We start from the raw sequence: 14,459 nt of genomic DNA on the forward strand, positions 1-14,459 counted from the left end.
AGTTTTGTTAGCGCCCTGAGCCCTAACCTATTGTTCTTTTTTAGTCTTTCTAGTTGCAATTTTTTGTGAAAACAATGCGAAATATTATAAATCATACCGTCCGTATCACCGCATGTGTATTTATCATTCTATAGACATTTTCATAAAGAATGTCGAAAATAAATTTAAATCAACAAAAACAAAACTGTATCTGAAAATAACAGTCCGAGAATATGAAAGTGTTTTACACATGAAATCAAATGTGCATATCGTATGATTCAAGAAAAATGAAAACCAGTTACCTAGTAAATACTTAATAAATATATAATTTTGTTAACATATTGCTTAAATATATGCTATTGCAGTGCTTTTTTTTGCTAATCGATCACTCAAACTTTTTCATTTGCAACGTTTGCTGACTTGTACGATAATAAAATAGTCCATCTCCGGAGTCTCCGTAAGAGTGGAACTCAGACGTGTTGATTGGCTAACGACTTGTACCAAATACTTCCATTGATTATGTCTTTAACCAAAGTGGCTGAACGGTGTTCATGTATTTTTTTTTTCACTTTGTTTATTATTTTACGCTAAAATATTCAATCGACCGGGGCTATTAAATATGCATTTATGATTGACCGACCGTCCCAAGAATCGACTCGGCTACGGGCTTATAGGCTTATTCGAAGACTGGTCTCTACCCATTTTAGGGAAAGCCAACATTCATATGCAAAGCCTTAATTAAGGCTTGAATTAAGGAAGATAAGACATTGTAGGAATACATAAATCCCCATTCTCATGAACAATATTGTTTGAAAGACTTGACACACAACTGAAAAGAAAATGTTTTACAGGGGGCCACAACTCCATTGGTAAAGAAAGCATCCTAACTAAATTATAGAGGTTAGAAACTTCGCATACTGGTTAATATGTTTAGTTAAATTTCAGCCATAATTATAGAAGCAATTCTTAACGACTTTTATTTACAAGAGTTAATTTATTTCTTTTATATAAAATACAATGTGGATTGTGAAAAAAAATTAAACAAAAAAATAAGGATGTTCACAAATTCACTTCCAGGTATAATATGTTTATTTAAACACTTGAGGTAGGCAAGGTCATAGGCTGGTTAATATGTTTCAGCCATTAGCAGCAATACTTCATGAATAACACATGACAGCAGTAAATAAGGGATGTGTTTGTCAACAACACAATGCCCCCTATGGTGCCGCTTTGAAATACAATTTCAATATATCATTTGGCAGGTTTACAAATTATCTCCCTTTTAAAGCTTATTACTTCCCTTGAATTTGTTTTTTTTTACCTTTGACATTAAAAGATGACCTTGACCTTTCACCACTCAAAATGTGCAGCTCCATGAGATACACATGCATGCCAAATATCAAGTTGCTATCATCATTAATTGCAAAAGTTATGACCAATGTTAAAGTCTTCGTTAAAGTTTTGGGAAACAGTGACACACACACACACACACACACACACACAATGACAGACAGGAAAAAAGCAATATACAATGTAACATTTTCATATAAAAAGGGTCTTAACTCTGGCTTTGTAAAAAATATCTGAACTAATAATAGTTTAGCAAGTCCACATTCTGATTACTAAAAATATCTGAACTAATAATAGTTTAGCAACTCCACATTCTGATTACTAAAAATATCTGAACTAATTATAATTCCACATTCTGATTACTAAAAATATCTGAACTAATTAAAGTTCCCCATTCTGATTTAAAATATCTGAACTAATTATAGTTTAGCAAGTCCACATTCTGATTACTAAAAATATCTGAACTAATTATAGTTTAGCAACTCCACATTCTGATTACTAAAAATATCTGAACTAATTATAGTTCAGCAAGTCCACATTCTGATTACTGAAAATATCTGAACTAATTATAGTTTAGCAAGTCCATATTCTGATTACTAATAAAAATATCAGAACTAATTATAGTTTAGCAAGTCCACATTCTGATTACTAAAAATATCAGAACTAATTATAGTTCCACATTCTGATTACTGAAAATATCAGAGCTAATTATAGTTCCACATTCTGATTACTGAAAATATAAGAACTAATTATAGTTCCACATTCTGATTACTGAAAATATCTGAACTAATTATATAGTTTAGCAAGTCCACATTCTGATTACTAAAAATATCAGAACTAATTATAGTTTAGCAAGTCGTGTGTGTGTATTTGAGATTTATTTACAGGTCGTCCAGCGTCTTCTCGACTACAGATGTATCGACCTGCCCCTGTGACCCTTCAGGGGAGAAAATAAGGTCATATTATACATCATAGCACGATGGCCAATGAGACCTTAATGTGACTAGATGCTCTTTTTTTTTAATGGATTATGTAGTGGTTTGCCTTTTATCAAAATGGTTTTTGCAGTATTCCTATTATCTCTAGATTATCATTATCCTTATTGGCATTAATGTTAATTCCTTATAGTTTGTGTGTGGTTTTTGTGCTCTCCGCCCCAAGAGGTGTTAGTGGGGGTTCGAGCGGGATACAGAGGGCGCCCCGATTCCAGAGGCGCCCCTGGTTCTTTTAAGTGCCCGGTGTACAGCACCGATACACTGCACCCCCGTTTAACGTCCCTCGCGGAGGACTTGTTAGTACATAAATTACTAAAAATATCAGAACTAATTATAGTTTAGCAAGTCCACATTCTGATTACTAAAAATATCTGAACTAATTATAGTTTAGCAAGTACACATTCTGATTACTAAAAATATCAGAACTAATTATAGTTTAGCAAGTCCACATTCTGATTACTAAAAATATAACTAATTATAGTTTAGCAAGTCCACATTCTGATTACTGAAAATATCAAAACTAATTAAGTTTAGCAAGTCCACATTCTGACTAAAAATATCTGCAAAGTTTCTACACCAATAGGCTTTGAGTTACACGCCAAACACAAAATTGGGAGGCATATAAATATGTAGTTTTATTAAACCACAATTTTTAAAAATTATCTATAACTTATCATTTTACACATGATATTACATACCTTTTTAGCACCACTAGAATTTGACAGTTTCTGTGATTCTCGTGAGGGAGGCTTTGGTGTTTTTTGCGTTGCAGACATTTTGCGTTTCTGCTGGTACAACTCCTGCACAATATTTGCAGCTATGGCCTGATGGTATTCCTCTTCTAGGGCTTCCACATCACCTGGGGTAGAGTTGCATTCATAAAGCCCATTGAAATAGGAACAGGGATGACAAACAAGGAACAAAATTACATTGATTGTTACCTTTCTTTTAATCACAAGTCTCGTACAATGAATATTGCTGAACTTATATATACTGGTAACAGCTAGGAGAGATTGACTCAACACTTATGAATTATTTAATCATCATTTCTTGATCAACCAATTTTACTGTTCTTATCTGTGGGATTGGTCATGGTCAATTTACGTTGATTGTTTTAACTCAGTATCTTTGGAGGAAAACGCTCATCACCAAGGAAACAACCTAATAATTATTAAGGTCAAAACTGTATATGATTTGGCTTATGCTTTACTTCAAAGTCTTAAAAAGAACAAGAGATGAGTTTGTCAGAAACACAATGCCCCCTATTGCGCCGCTTTGAAATAAAATTTCAACATATCATATGGCAGATTTACAAATTATCTCCATTTTAAAGCTTATTACTGCCCTTTGATTGTATTTTTGTTAATTTTGACCTTGAAGGATGACCTTTACTTTCACCAATCAAAATGTGCAGCTTCATGAGATACACATGCATGCCAAATATAATGTTGCTATCTTCAATATTCAAAAAGTTATTAACAAACTTGAACGCAGGTTAAAGTTTGCGTTAAAGTTTTGGGACAAACACATACAATGAATGAATGAAAGACAGAAAGACAGGCCAAAAACAATATACCCCCGATCTTTAGATCTGGGGGCATAAAAACATCTGGCTTTTGTTAATTTATATCCCCCGCCATAACTAAAAAGTTTTTGACAAACTGACAGACAGACAGAAAGACTGACTTCAGACGGACAACACCACAACTATATCCCTCATCCAAAGGTATTTTAAGTTAAAGAGGCACTTTATTCTTTTGAGTGTTGACAGCCAAAATGCTCTACTAAGCACTTCTATATAAACAATTCAATTCTTTGCTTGAACACAAGAATGGCGATGAAAAGCTGAGAATCTAGAAGTGGATTCGGATCAATACTTGTCAAATAGAGGTTGAAATTTACCTAAATAGGTTAATATTTTAGCAGTAGAAAATAGAAAACTTAAATAAATCTTCATTAAATTTCTATAAAACACCCATTAACAAACAGAATGGCATAGAAATGAATGATAATCTACTGGTCAATTTTTACATATAATTCAATACATACATGACACACTTGCTTCCTTAATGTCCATGGCTGGTGATGCATAATTTCCAGCAATGACTGACCAGGGTTCCCTGGCCCCAACAGTGAACATACAGGATGTGGAGAAATCTATTCCCGTTGTTCTGGACACCTCCACTTCTGGCCTGAAATGTGATTTTTCATGATTGTTCAAATATGCTGTACTATACAAGTCCTCAACATAACTTTGTATTTTTCATCTACCAACAGTCCACAATGACACATATTTATAAAATTATAGAAGTACCTGTATGCAGCTGGTGATTTTTAACATCAGTATATATACCAACAACGACATGCATCAAAAACAAAGAACAGTGTAGTCCAAGAGACAGCTTTATTCTTGACAAGATTTGTTTGCCCTTGAAGTAAATGCCTAACTCATGCCTTCTGTCAATAGTTTCAATGACTTAAACATTGCTGCCAATTTTTATGATAATCCTTAAATTGGTAAAGGAAATATGGACTTGCACAAAAAATGCTTTTACTTTCAGGGGTTTTCAGCACTGTCTGCGCCTCCGGAAAACGGAGGCAGTCCCAAAGCAAACGGACCCGATCCCAAACCGAAATTATAAAAAAATCACAATTTTCCAAAAAAAAAAACAACAATTTTTTTATTATATTTTTTTTATTCTTTTTTAAAGAATGAAGTGTCTTATAACTTGTGTGACTAACCAGTGTTAGTTTTGGAAAAAAATATCTGCTATACGGTTTTGACTGTACAGTTCTTATCTCAGAGTGTAACTGTAACTGAAAAACAAAACTGCAGTACTTGAATAAACGTTGAACATGCCCAATATTGCATCTGTTTATATAAAGAAGACAAAATAATAAAATAAAAACAAATTTATTTGTTAAACCACTGAATTATTTAAGCATGATAAATTAAAAAAATCTTCCCAAATGTGCCATTTCATCAAAGCAAAAATTCCCAAAATGGCCAATTTTGTCGATAAAAAATTCCCAATTTGGTCAGACTCCTTTTCCCAAAATAGGCAGAAAACCCCCTGACTTTTTACCTTGACCATGAGCCTGCATGACCTAAATAAAGTAGAAAAGTGTATTAAAAATATGTCAATGATAAAAAAGATATGGAGCGACACATAATAAGAGGCTTACACGTTTGAGCTTTAAAAATGACATTTACATTGACCAGGCTTTACTGCCTCATGCCTTCTGCACATTGTCTGAATGACCAGAAAATTGTAGTCAGATTTCATGAAAATCCTTATAGAGGAAATATGGATTGAACACTCAAACTTGTGACCTCAAAAGGTATAGTAGACATGGAGCGAAAGTGAAAATGGAGGCTTAAACCTTTGAAATAAAGTATGACCTTGACCTTGCTTCAGAAAGTCTAATGCCTTCTGCACAGAGAATTCAGTCAACCAATATGAAAAGAAAGTTTGAAATAATTTCTTTTTCATCGGTTCTTCCAGTAAAGTTTTACTTTCAGTTTTTCTTCTTTCCCAGTCAAACAAAAATAGAAGTTAACCTTTAATTGAATTTCTAAGCAATAAGAACAAGAGATGTGTTTGTCAGAAACACAATACCCCCTAATGCGCAGTTTTTTTTGTTGGCCTTTGACCTTGAAGGATAACCTTGACCTTTCACCACTCAAAATGTGCAGCTCCATGAGATACACATGCATGCCAAATATCCGTGACCTTTGACCTAGTGACCTGAAAATCAATACGGTCATCTGCCAGTCATGATCAATGTACCTATGAAGTTTCATGATCCTAGGCATAAGCGTTCTTAAGTTATCATCTGGAAACCATTTTACTATTTCGGGTCACCGTGACTTTGACCTTTGACCTAGTGACCTGAAAATCAACAGGGGTCATCTACGAGTCATGATCAATGTACCAATGAAGTTTCATGATCCTAGGCCTAAGCGTTCTAGAGTTATCATCCAGAATCCATTTTACTATTTTGGGTCGTGACCTTGACCTTTGACCTAGTGATTTGAAAATCAATAGGGGTTATCTGCGAGTCATGATCAATGTATCAATGAAGTTTCATGATCCTATGCATAAGGATTCTTGAGTTATCATCCGGAAACCATTTTACTATTTCGGGTCAGCGTGACCTTGACCATTGACCTAGCGACCGGATAATCAATAGGAGTCATTTGCGAGTCATGATCAATGTACCTATGAAGTTTCATGATCCTTATCATAAGCGCTCTTGAGTTATCATCCGGAAACCATCTGGTGGACGGATGGACCGACATGAGCAAAACAATATACCCCCTCTTCTTCGAAAGGGGGGGGGGCATAATGAGATAATTTCCCCCCTCCCAGCAGCCATGTTGTTCAACTGACCAGAACCATTTTTGAACTCAACTCTCGTATCACGGAAACAAATGTTCTGAGCAAATTTCATGAAAATTCGGCCAAAAATGTGACTTCTACTGTGTTCGCATGTTTTCACTACAGTACACTCCACGCGTTTTCCCCAATTGCTCTCGCTACTCCGCGGAGATTGACCTGGAGGGAGATTAAGAAAATCCCGCGATACGTGGCGTTTGCACGATTTTGGAAGCGGCGGTTAACGATCGGCAAAACGGATAAGCCGCACAGCGGCCCTCGGCCTTGGCACCGCGGGGGAAACTCTGCGTTATACAAGATAACGATCAATTTAACTTTGTTTGACTTCCTGATTTTCAAATAAAATTACATTTACATGTTTTACAAGTACATATATATATTTATTTATATATATATATAAATAATTTACCATTAAAAAAAACAACTAAGATAGATCGATCCCCACGTAGTTGTAGAAGTAGTTGTATAGAAAACTCGTTGATTTACGACAATCAAAACGTCGTCTTTAAACTGATACTTACCAATTAATATTATCACAGTTTGCAACATTGTTTTTATTTTGATAATTTAATCCAAAGTTTTCATGTAAGCAGGTGTTTTTTCTATACTGAACATGTAAACAAATGACCAAGGACCCTAAAAGTCTCGCAAATCTGTGGATTTACAGTTTGACATTATCAAAGGAAAGCAGCTTCCTGTCTGAAGGCATAACTAACTCAAGTAAACACGTTCAACGAATGCATTAGGAATGGTTTTAATTGTCGGAACAAAGTCACTTCTCTGCTCACTAATGCATTGATTTTCTCTTTGTAGGTAGGTTATTCCATTGATTGCTAAAAGAAGGTGGTAACTATTGAGTTGATAGTTGCATTAAATATTCACAGTTGTATTCTAATTGCGTCGACATTCAAAACAATGTTTACCAGTAATTATGGACCAAATCAGCGGAGTGACATTCACACATGTTAATCCCTTTTGTCAAAACACTGCAGACAGCAGTCTACACAATGGGTCAGTAGACAAGCTTTGCGTGTTTTCATAACGTCAAACACTTAATCCAGTTCCGTCCAGATGTCTTCTTTAATCAGTTTACAGTACAATTGACATGACGCCAACTGTCAATCAAATCCTTATCTAAGAATTGATCTACCAATCAGCGGGCGCGCGAGTTAGCAACGAACTGTCCGCCACTTTTTAGACAAGCTATGTCTAGGTTCACTTTTATTGTAACGAGTTTCTTTTGATTTCCTCTTTTAAAACGTAGATTAAAAATGGTTTAACAATGTCAATGGGGATTATGTAACTCTTACAATCAATATCCTGAAAGATTTGTTGGTGACATTGAATTTATATTGTTTCCAAAGCCGAAAAGAGATCTTGAGCAGTGTAAGTGATGGATAAATGCATGCGGTCGTCCCCACGAACAACTGAACGTCAACACTTTAAAGACAATTGCAATATCTTTTTATCGAATATACTAGCAGATTTAAATAGTTTATGTTATCGATCTGATCATCGCATAATAGTTAATGTTTTTTAATAGTTTTACCAGTTACTAGGTGATTAATAGCAGCAATGTTCATCTGCATTACTTTACGAGAAATAAAACCCAGCATGAAGCCTAATTCATGCTGTGTTTTATTACTCTGATAGTAATAGACTTAACTGTCATCATACATGTTATTTGAAGGTGACACATGATATCTTATTAACGGTATCTACACATGTGCAGACATGTGGTGTCACCAATAAACGCTTTTAATCCACAATCGTTAATCGTTTATTTTGTTCGGATAAAAACCGAAATGAAATAGGGCAAAAACGCTGTAAATAGGGTGTATGCAAATCTGACATTTGGTATCCAGAAAGATAAGTTAGATGAATAAAATTTATATCGTTTCCAACGCGGAAACGCGGTCTTGACAAGAGCGAGTGGAAGCTTCAAGAATTAAAGAGATCCCCCTTATAGAACATTAATTTATTTAAAAAAAAAATGTAATGTCATAAAAGCAATAACTAAGCATTTTCAAGTATGAATTATGTTACGTGTGCACGTAAAATAATAGAGAATTTTGGTACCCACTTTGTGTAATTTAACTAAATCCCCTTTAAAAATCGAGTTTTGTGTTTGTCAAAAACAAGTGAAAACTACTTTGTTTCTATTTTAATAAAGACGTATCGATAAATTCTATTGTAAAAGAGTTATTTATTACTGATATATGATAACCTATAAACGCGGTCACTTGATGGAAGTCGGAACCTGCGCGAGCGTCTGATACTGGTAGCTTTATTAGTTAGCATGACCGAATTTCCCTTCGCACAACGCTAATTTATATCAGACAATGACCAAACTTATTGTGTTGTTTTTCGCTTTCAATTAAAGTGATTGATAAAGGTCACACAAGCAATGTTTAATATATATCACTTTTATACGTAATAACATGTGGGATTGAGGTACCCACTCGGCGTCGAAAAGGGCGTAAAACTTCACCGAATTACTATGAATGGAGCGCTATTTCGTGTCAAATACACTGGGAGGGGGAAATGTTTCAGTAATATTTTTGTAAATAACATGGGTAAATACTGGTGAAGTGTTAATTTATTGCTAATACCACCATGACACATAATAACAGATTCGATTTCGGTAAACGCGCAAGCGTTTGAGAGCGTGTTTAATGTACCGATTTACACGTTTTAAATAGCTGATGTTCTCTATAATCGTATATTTTTTGCATAATAATTTAATGACATCAATCCCTTTACAAGTGTAAAGGGTGTTAACAAAGTCCATAAAAATCGTCAGGAATATCGCGTAAATCTTTATGCAGTCTATAGGCAAAGAAGCCATTTTGGTGTTAGCTTGTCTAGGTTTGATAACCGCTAAGCCACGTGATTAAGTGAGCGGAGTGATCATCAATAAGGCGTCATGTCCATTACTTTTAAAATAATTACTCTACTAAAATACCGTAACGATAAAGATTCCGCGTGCTCGATTTGAAATTATTTTGGAGGAAATATCAACTTATTCGCGATATAATTTTGTTAAAAAATACCAAAGAAGCTTTTAACCGATATCAACAGAATCAAGTGTTCTCTGCGCTACAAAGTTTGTATAAAAAAATCAATACACGCACGCTTTGCAGGAGTGTACCCTGACCTTGTACATTGCAGCATAATTTTTGTGCGCTTTTGTCGGGAAATATACATGATGACTGTATATTGGAAGCATTTGTAAACCTCGTGTTAACATTTAAAATCGTAGTGTGATTCGGATTACTAATTATTATTCTCATTTGGAAATTTTACGGAACATTTATCCTTATAAACTTTAAACGATATCACCTAGCGTATTAATTCATATTGTAGACGTACCTGTGAATTAAAAAATATATAAATTTTCTATACAATTTTCTTTTTTATACATGTACTACAGTATTTAAACAATTTATTATAACAATGTTTTTATTTTTTGGCATGCCCAGTAGCACACTGCTAACGCGGCGTTGCGCGGCGGTCACTGATAAGAACTGAAATTGTCTGCATTTACCGACTAGGCTAAAGTAATACACGCCGTGGGAATTAGCGAACGCGGTGTAACGCAGAGCGTTTTATCGAGTTCACCTCGCTCTCCAACGCCGCGTGAACACTCACTAGCAGAAAAAAAAAACGCGGAGAGTGCGTTTTTTGGGGAAAACACGTGGAGTGTACTGTATATACATTTAGAGAAAAATGCCCCGCCCACTAGCAGCCATGTTTTTTCACCGATCCTGAACATTTTCAAACTCGTCCGAGATATCAATTAAACAAATGTTTTGACCAACTTTCATGTTGATTGAGCAAAAATTATGACTTCTAGAGTGTTTACAAGGTTTCTCTAAAGCCAAATAGGGAAAACTGCCACTATATACATATAGAGAATAATGCCCCGCCCACTTGAGTAGATGTTTTTTCACCAATCACAATCATTTTCGCACTCGTATGAGACATCAATTGAACCAATGTTTTGACTAACTTTTATGATGATTGGGCAAAAGTTGTGACTTCTAGAGTGTTTACAAGGTTTCTCTATAGCCAAATAAGGAAAACTACCCCGCCCACTGGCGGCCATGTTTTTCAACGGATCGCAACCACTTTTGAACTAAACCAAGATATCAATAAGACAAACATTTTGACAAAGTTACATGGAGATTGGGCATGAAATGTGACTTCTACAGTGTTTACAAGGTTTTTCTTTTTTTTGACCTTGTGACCTAGTTTTTGATCCTGCACAACCCAGTTTCGAACTCGGCCGAGATTTTATTGGGACAAAGCTTCTGACCAAGTTTCAGGCCCAGAATGGCCCATGTTCATACTTGTCCTAGAGATAATTTAGATAAAACTTGTGACCAAGTTTGGTGAGGATTGGATGAAAACTACTTGAATTAGAGAGCGGACAACATGGTGAGGTTTAAAACGCACTAAGATACCCCGTGACCTTGTTTTTGACCCGGCATTACCCATATTCAAACTTGACCTAGACATCATCTAGATACAACTTCTGACCAAGTTTGGTGAAGATTGGATGAAAACTACTTGAATTAGAAAGCGGACAACATTGTGATGTTTAAAACACACTAAGTGACCCCGTGACCTTGTTTTTGACCTGGCATGACCCATATTCAAACTTGCTCTAGACATTATCAAGATACAACTTCTGACCAATTTTGGTGAAGATTGGATAAAAACTACTTGAATTAGAGAGCGGAAAACATGGTGAGGTTTAAAACACACTAAGTGACCCCATGACCTAGTTTTTGACCCGGCATGGCCCATGTTCGAACTTGACCTACACATCATCTAGTTACAACTTCTGACCAAGTGTGGTGAAGATTGGATTTAAACTACTTGAAATAGAGAGCGGACACCATGCTCAATGTGTAAAACGTACTAAGTGACCCTGTGACCTAGTTTTTGATCTGGCATGGCCCATGTTCGAACTTGGCCTTCAGATCACCTAGATAAAACTTCTGACCAAGTTTGGTGAAGATCAGATGAATACTACTTGAATAAGAGGGAGGACACCATGCTAAATGTTAAAAAAACGCACTAAGTGACCCCGTGACCTAGTTTTTGACCCGGCAAGCCCCATGTTTGAACTTGGCCTTAAGATCATCTAGATACAACTTCTGACCAAGTTTGGTGAAGATTGGATGAATACTACTTGAATTAGAGAGCGGACAACATGCTGAATGTTTAAAACGCACTAAGTGACCCAGTGACCCAGTTTTTTACCCGGCAAGGCCCATGTTCGAACTTGGCCTAGACATCATGTAGATACAACTTCTGACCAAGTTTGGTGAAGATCGGATGAAAACTACTTGAATTAAAGAGTGGACACCATGCTGAACATTAAAAAACGCACTAAGTGACCCCGTAACCTAGTTTTTGACCAGGCAAGGCCCATGTTCAAACTTGGCATTAAGATCATCTAGATACAACTTCTGACCAAGTTTGGTGAAGATCGGATGAAAACTACTTGAATTAGAGAGCGGACAACATGCTGAATGTTTAAAACGCACGAAGTGACCCCGTAACTTAGTTTTTGACCCGGCAAGACATCATGTAGATACAACTTCTGACCAAGTTTGGTGAAGATCGGATGAAAACTACTTAAATTAGAGAGCGGACACTTAATACAGGACCGACAGACAGTCCGACCGACCTACAAGTTCACTCCTATAATACCCCTCTAAACTTCGTTTGTGGGGGTATAATGATTGATTGATAGAAAGACAGACAGACAGGCCCAAAACAATATACCCCCGATCATTCGATCCGGGGGAATAAAAATCCTACTAGCATGTAACTACAAAAATAAACTTGCATTTTGCAAGCATGCAAGCCCAAAAAGCAGCAATTGAGACTCACCTTTGTCCAAGTAAAGCAGCAATTGAGACTCACCTTTGTCCAAGTAAAGCAGCAATTGAGACTCACCTTTGTCCAAGTAAAGCAGCAATTGAGACTCACCTTTGTCCAAGTAAAGCAGCAATTGAGACTCACCTTTGTCCAAGTAAAGCATTCTTCAGACTGGTTTTTCCAGATCCGTCCTTTCCAACAAGCATGAGCCTGGTACGACAGACTGGTTTCATGCCTGAGGTACATGCAGACTCATACGCTTTGACGGCCTCTTGGCCACGAGCTGTTATCTCCTTGGGGGCATCATCTGTAGAAAAAAAAACAACAACAGAAAAAGTAAAAATCTACATTTACGAACTAGTAACTGTCTATTTAACAATTAATATGTTAACTGAATACCGTTTGTCCCAATTTTTTATTATGAAAATTAACTTCCACCTTAGTAAACAATATAAACCATAATTATAACAAAATGAGCTAATAATCACAGCGCTTAGCCGGTGTTTCATTTTAATTAACTAATTTGAAACATGACTGAAACTAATTTGGTGCATTTACCACTTATATTTGCTTTGTGTCCATTTACTTTAAAAATGTTATCAGACCCTAATATACGCTTCCCCTTATATATTTCATAAATTGAACTTTTTTACAAAAGGGCTAAAGCCCCTAAGGCACAAACCTGAAACCCAATTTTTTTCCGAGGTAGTAATGTTTCACTAAAGCCATATTAAGGGAAAATAAAAGCACAACTCCAGCAGTTCTTTTTCAATGAAACAAAGCCATTTGTTTAACTCAATCCTGATATAATTCAAACAAATGATCTCAGCAAGTTTCATGATTACTGGGTAAAATATGTGTCTTCCACAAGTTTTCAGTGTTGCTGTATACAAAAAACTTCCCCCCCCCCTAGCATCCATGTTTTTCAATGGACTGTTATCATTTCTTAAATTGAGATATCATTACAACTGATGTCCTTAGCAAGTTCTATGGTAAATGAGAAAAAAAGTAACTTCTAGTGTAAACAAGGTTGAACTATGCTATATGATATGTTCTTGTTGAGTAGTGGGTTCTTTTTGAGTCGTGGTTTAATAGACATTGTGTGAAATCTCTTAACTCTTTCAGTGCTGGAACCGAATTTTGAAGGCCTTTGCAAACAGTTTGGATCCAGATGAGACGCCACAGAACGTGGCGTCTCATCAGGATCCAAACTGTTTGCTATTCTGATAGTAATCTTTGAAAAAATTTGAAGAAAATGCTAATTTTAGAAATTCAGCAGACAACATTTTAGCAAACGACAAATTTCCCAGCATGCAAAGGGTTAAAAGAAAGTTTGAATATGGTGCGGTTTGACACAGTCATCATCTTTGTGCTGATCTAAAACAGGTAAAGATTGTAATTCATCATAACTCAATGCTAACATTATTTCCTCCTTTAAATTGGTTCTAAGAAACACAAAATTATATATTTATAATTTCATGCTACATCATCTGTTGACATTTTTTCAAGAAATTATAAATTAACCTCCCCTGCAATGTCAGTTTCAAGGCTCTTTAAAGCATGTAAGTCTTGAAATTGCAACAGCCAATCAGAATCCATGACTCAAAAAGAACCTTATTTTCAAGATGACCTTTCGACACTATCAACACAATCAATTATTTTGATGTTTACAGACCATAAACATTTGAAAGAAAAGAAATAAATATAATGACCAAACATTTATTATAATGTTTATAATGATTCACAAAAATATATGAGATGTAACATGATCTTTATGAAAATTTCATACAACTCATGAGGAATATAGCATATAAAGAAACCTGCCAACCCTCTGGCTGCC

General features: G+C 35.6%; 1 protein-coding gene across 6 annotated transcripts in view; it reads right to left on the reverse strand.

Annotated features, from left to right (window-relative positions):
• Positions 1-14,459, reverse strand: part of LOC127863023 (uncharacterized) — a 72,285-nt gene that overhangs the window by 38,951 nt on the left and 18,875 nt on the right. For 2 of the 6 annotated variants that reach the window (XR_008040906.1, XM_052402371.1), the window contains exons 3-5: positions 12,764-12,926; positions 4,374-4,516; positions 3,023-3,183 (exon numbers count right to left, since the gene is read on the reverse strand). Coding sequence is in view for 5 of the 6 variants with exons in the window: in XM_052402371.1 (XP_052258331.1) it covers positions 3,023-3,183; positions 4,374-4,516; positions 12,764-12,926 (467 nt within the window). In the remaining variant the exon portion in view is untranslated. Of the gene's footprint in view, positions 1-3,022; positions 3,184-4,373; positions 4,517-12,631; positions 12,644-12,664; positions 12,677-12,697; positions 12,710-12,730; positions 12,743-12,763; positions 12,927-14,459 lie in introns of those variants that run through there. The other 4 variants (XM_052402375.1, XM_052402374.1, XM_052402373.1 and 1 more) reach the window with 4 other exon arrangements.

Source organism: Dreissena polymorpha, chromosome 16 (genome assembly GCF_020536995.1).
Source record: "Dreissena polymorpha isolate Duluth1 chromosome 16, UMN_Dpol_1.0, whole genome shotgun sequence".
In the NCBI taxonomy this organism is placed as follows: domain Eukaryota; kingdom Metazoa; phylum Mollusca; class Bivalvia; order Myida; family Dreissenidae; genus Dreissena; species Dreissena polymorpha.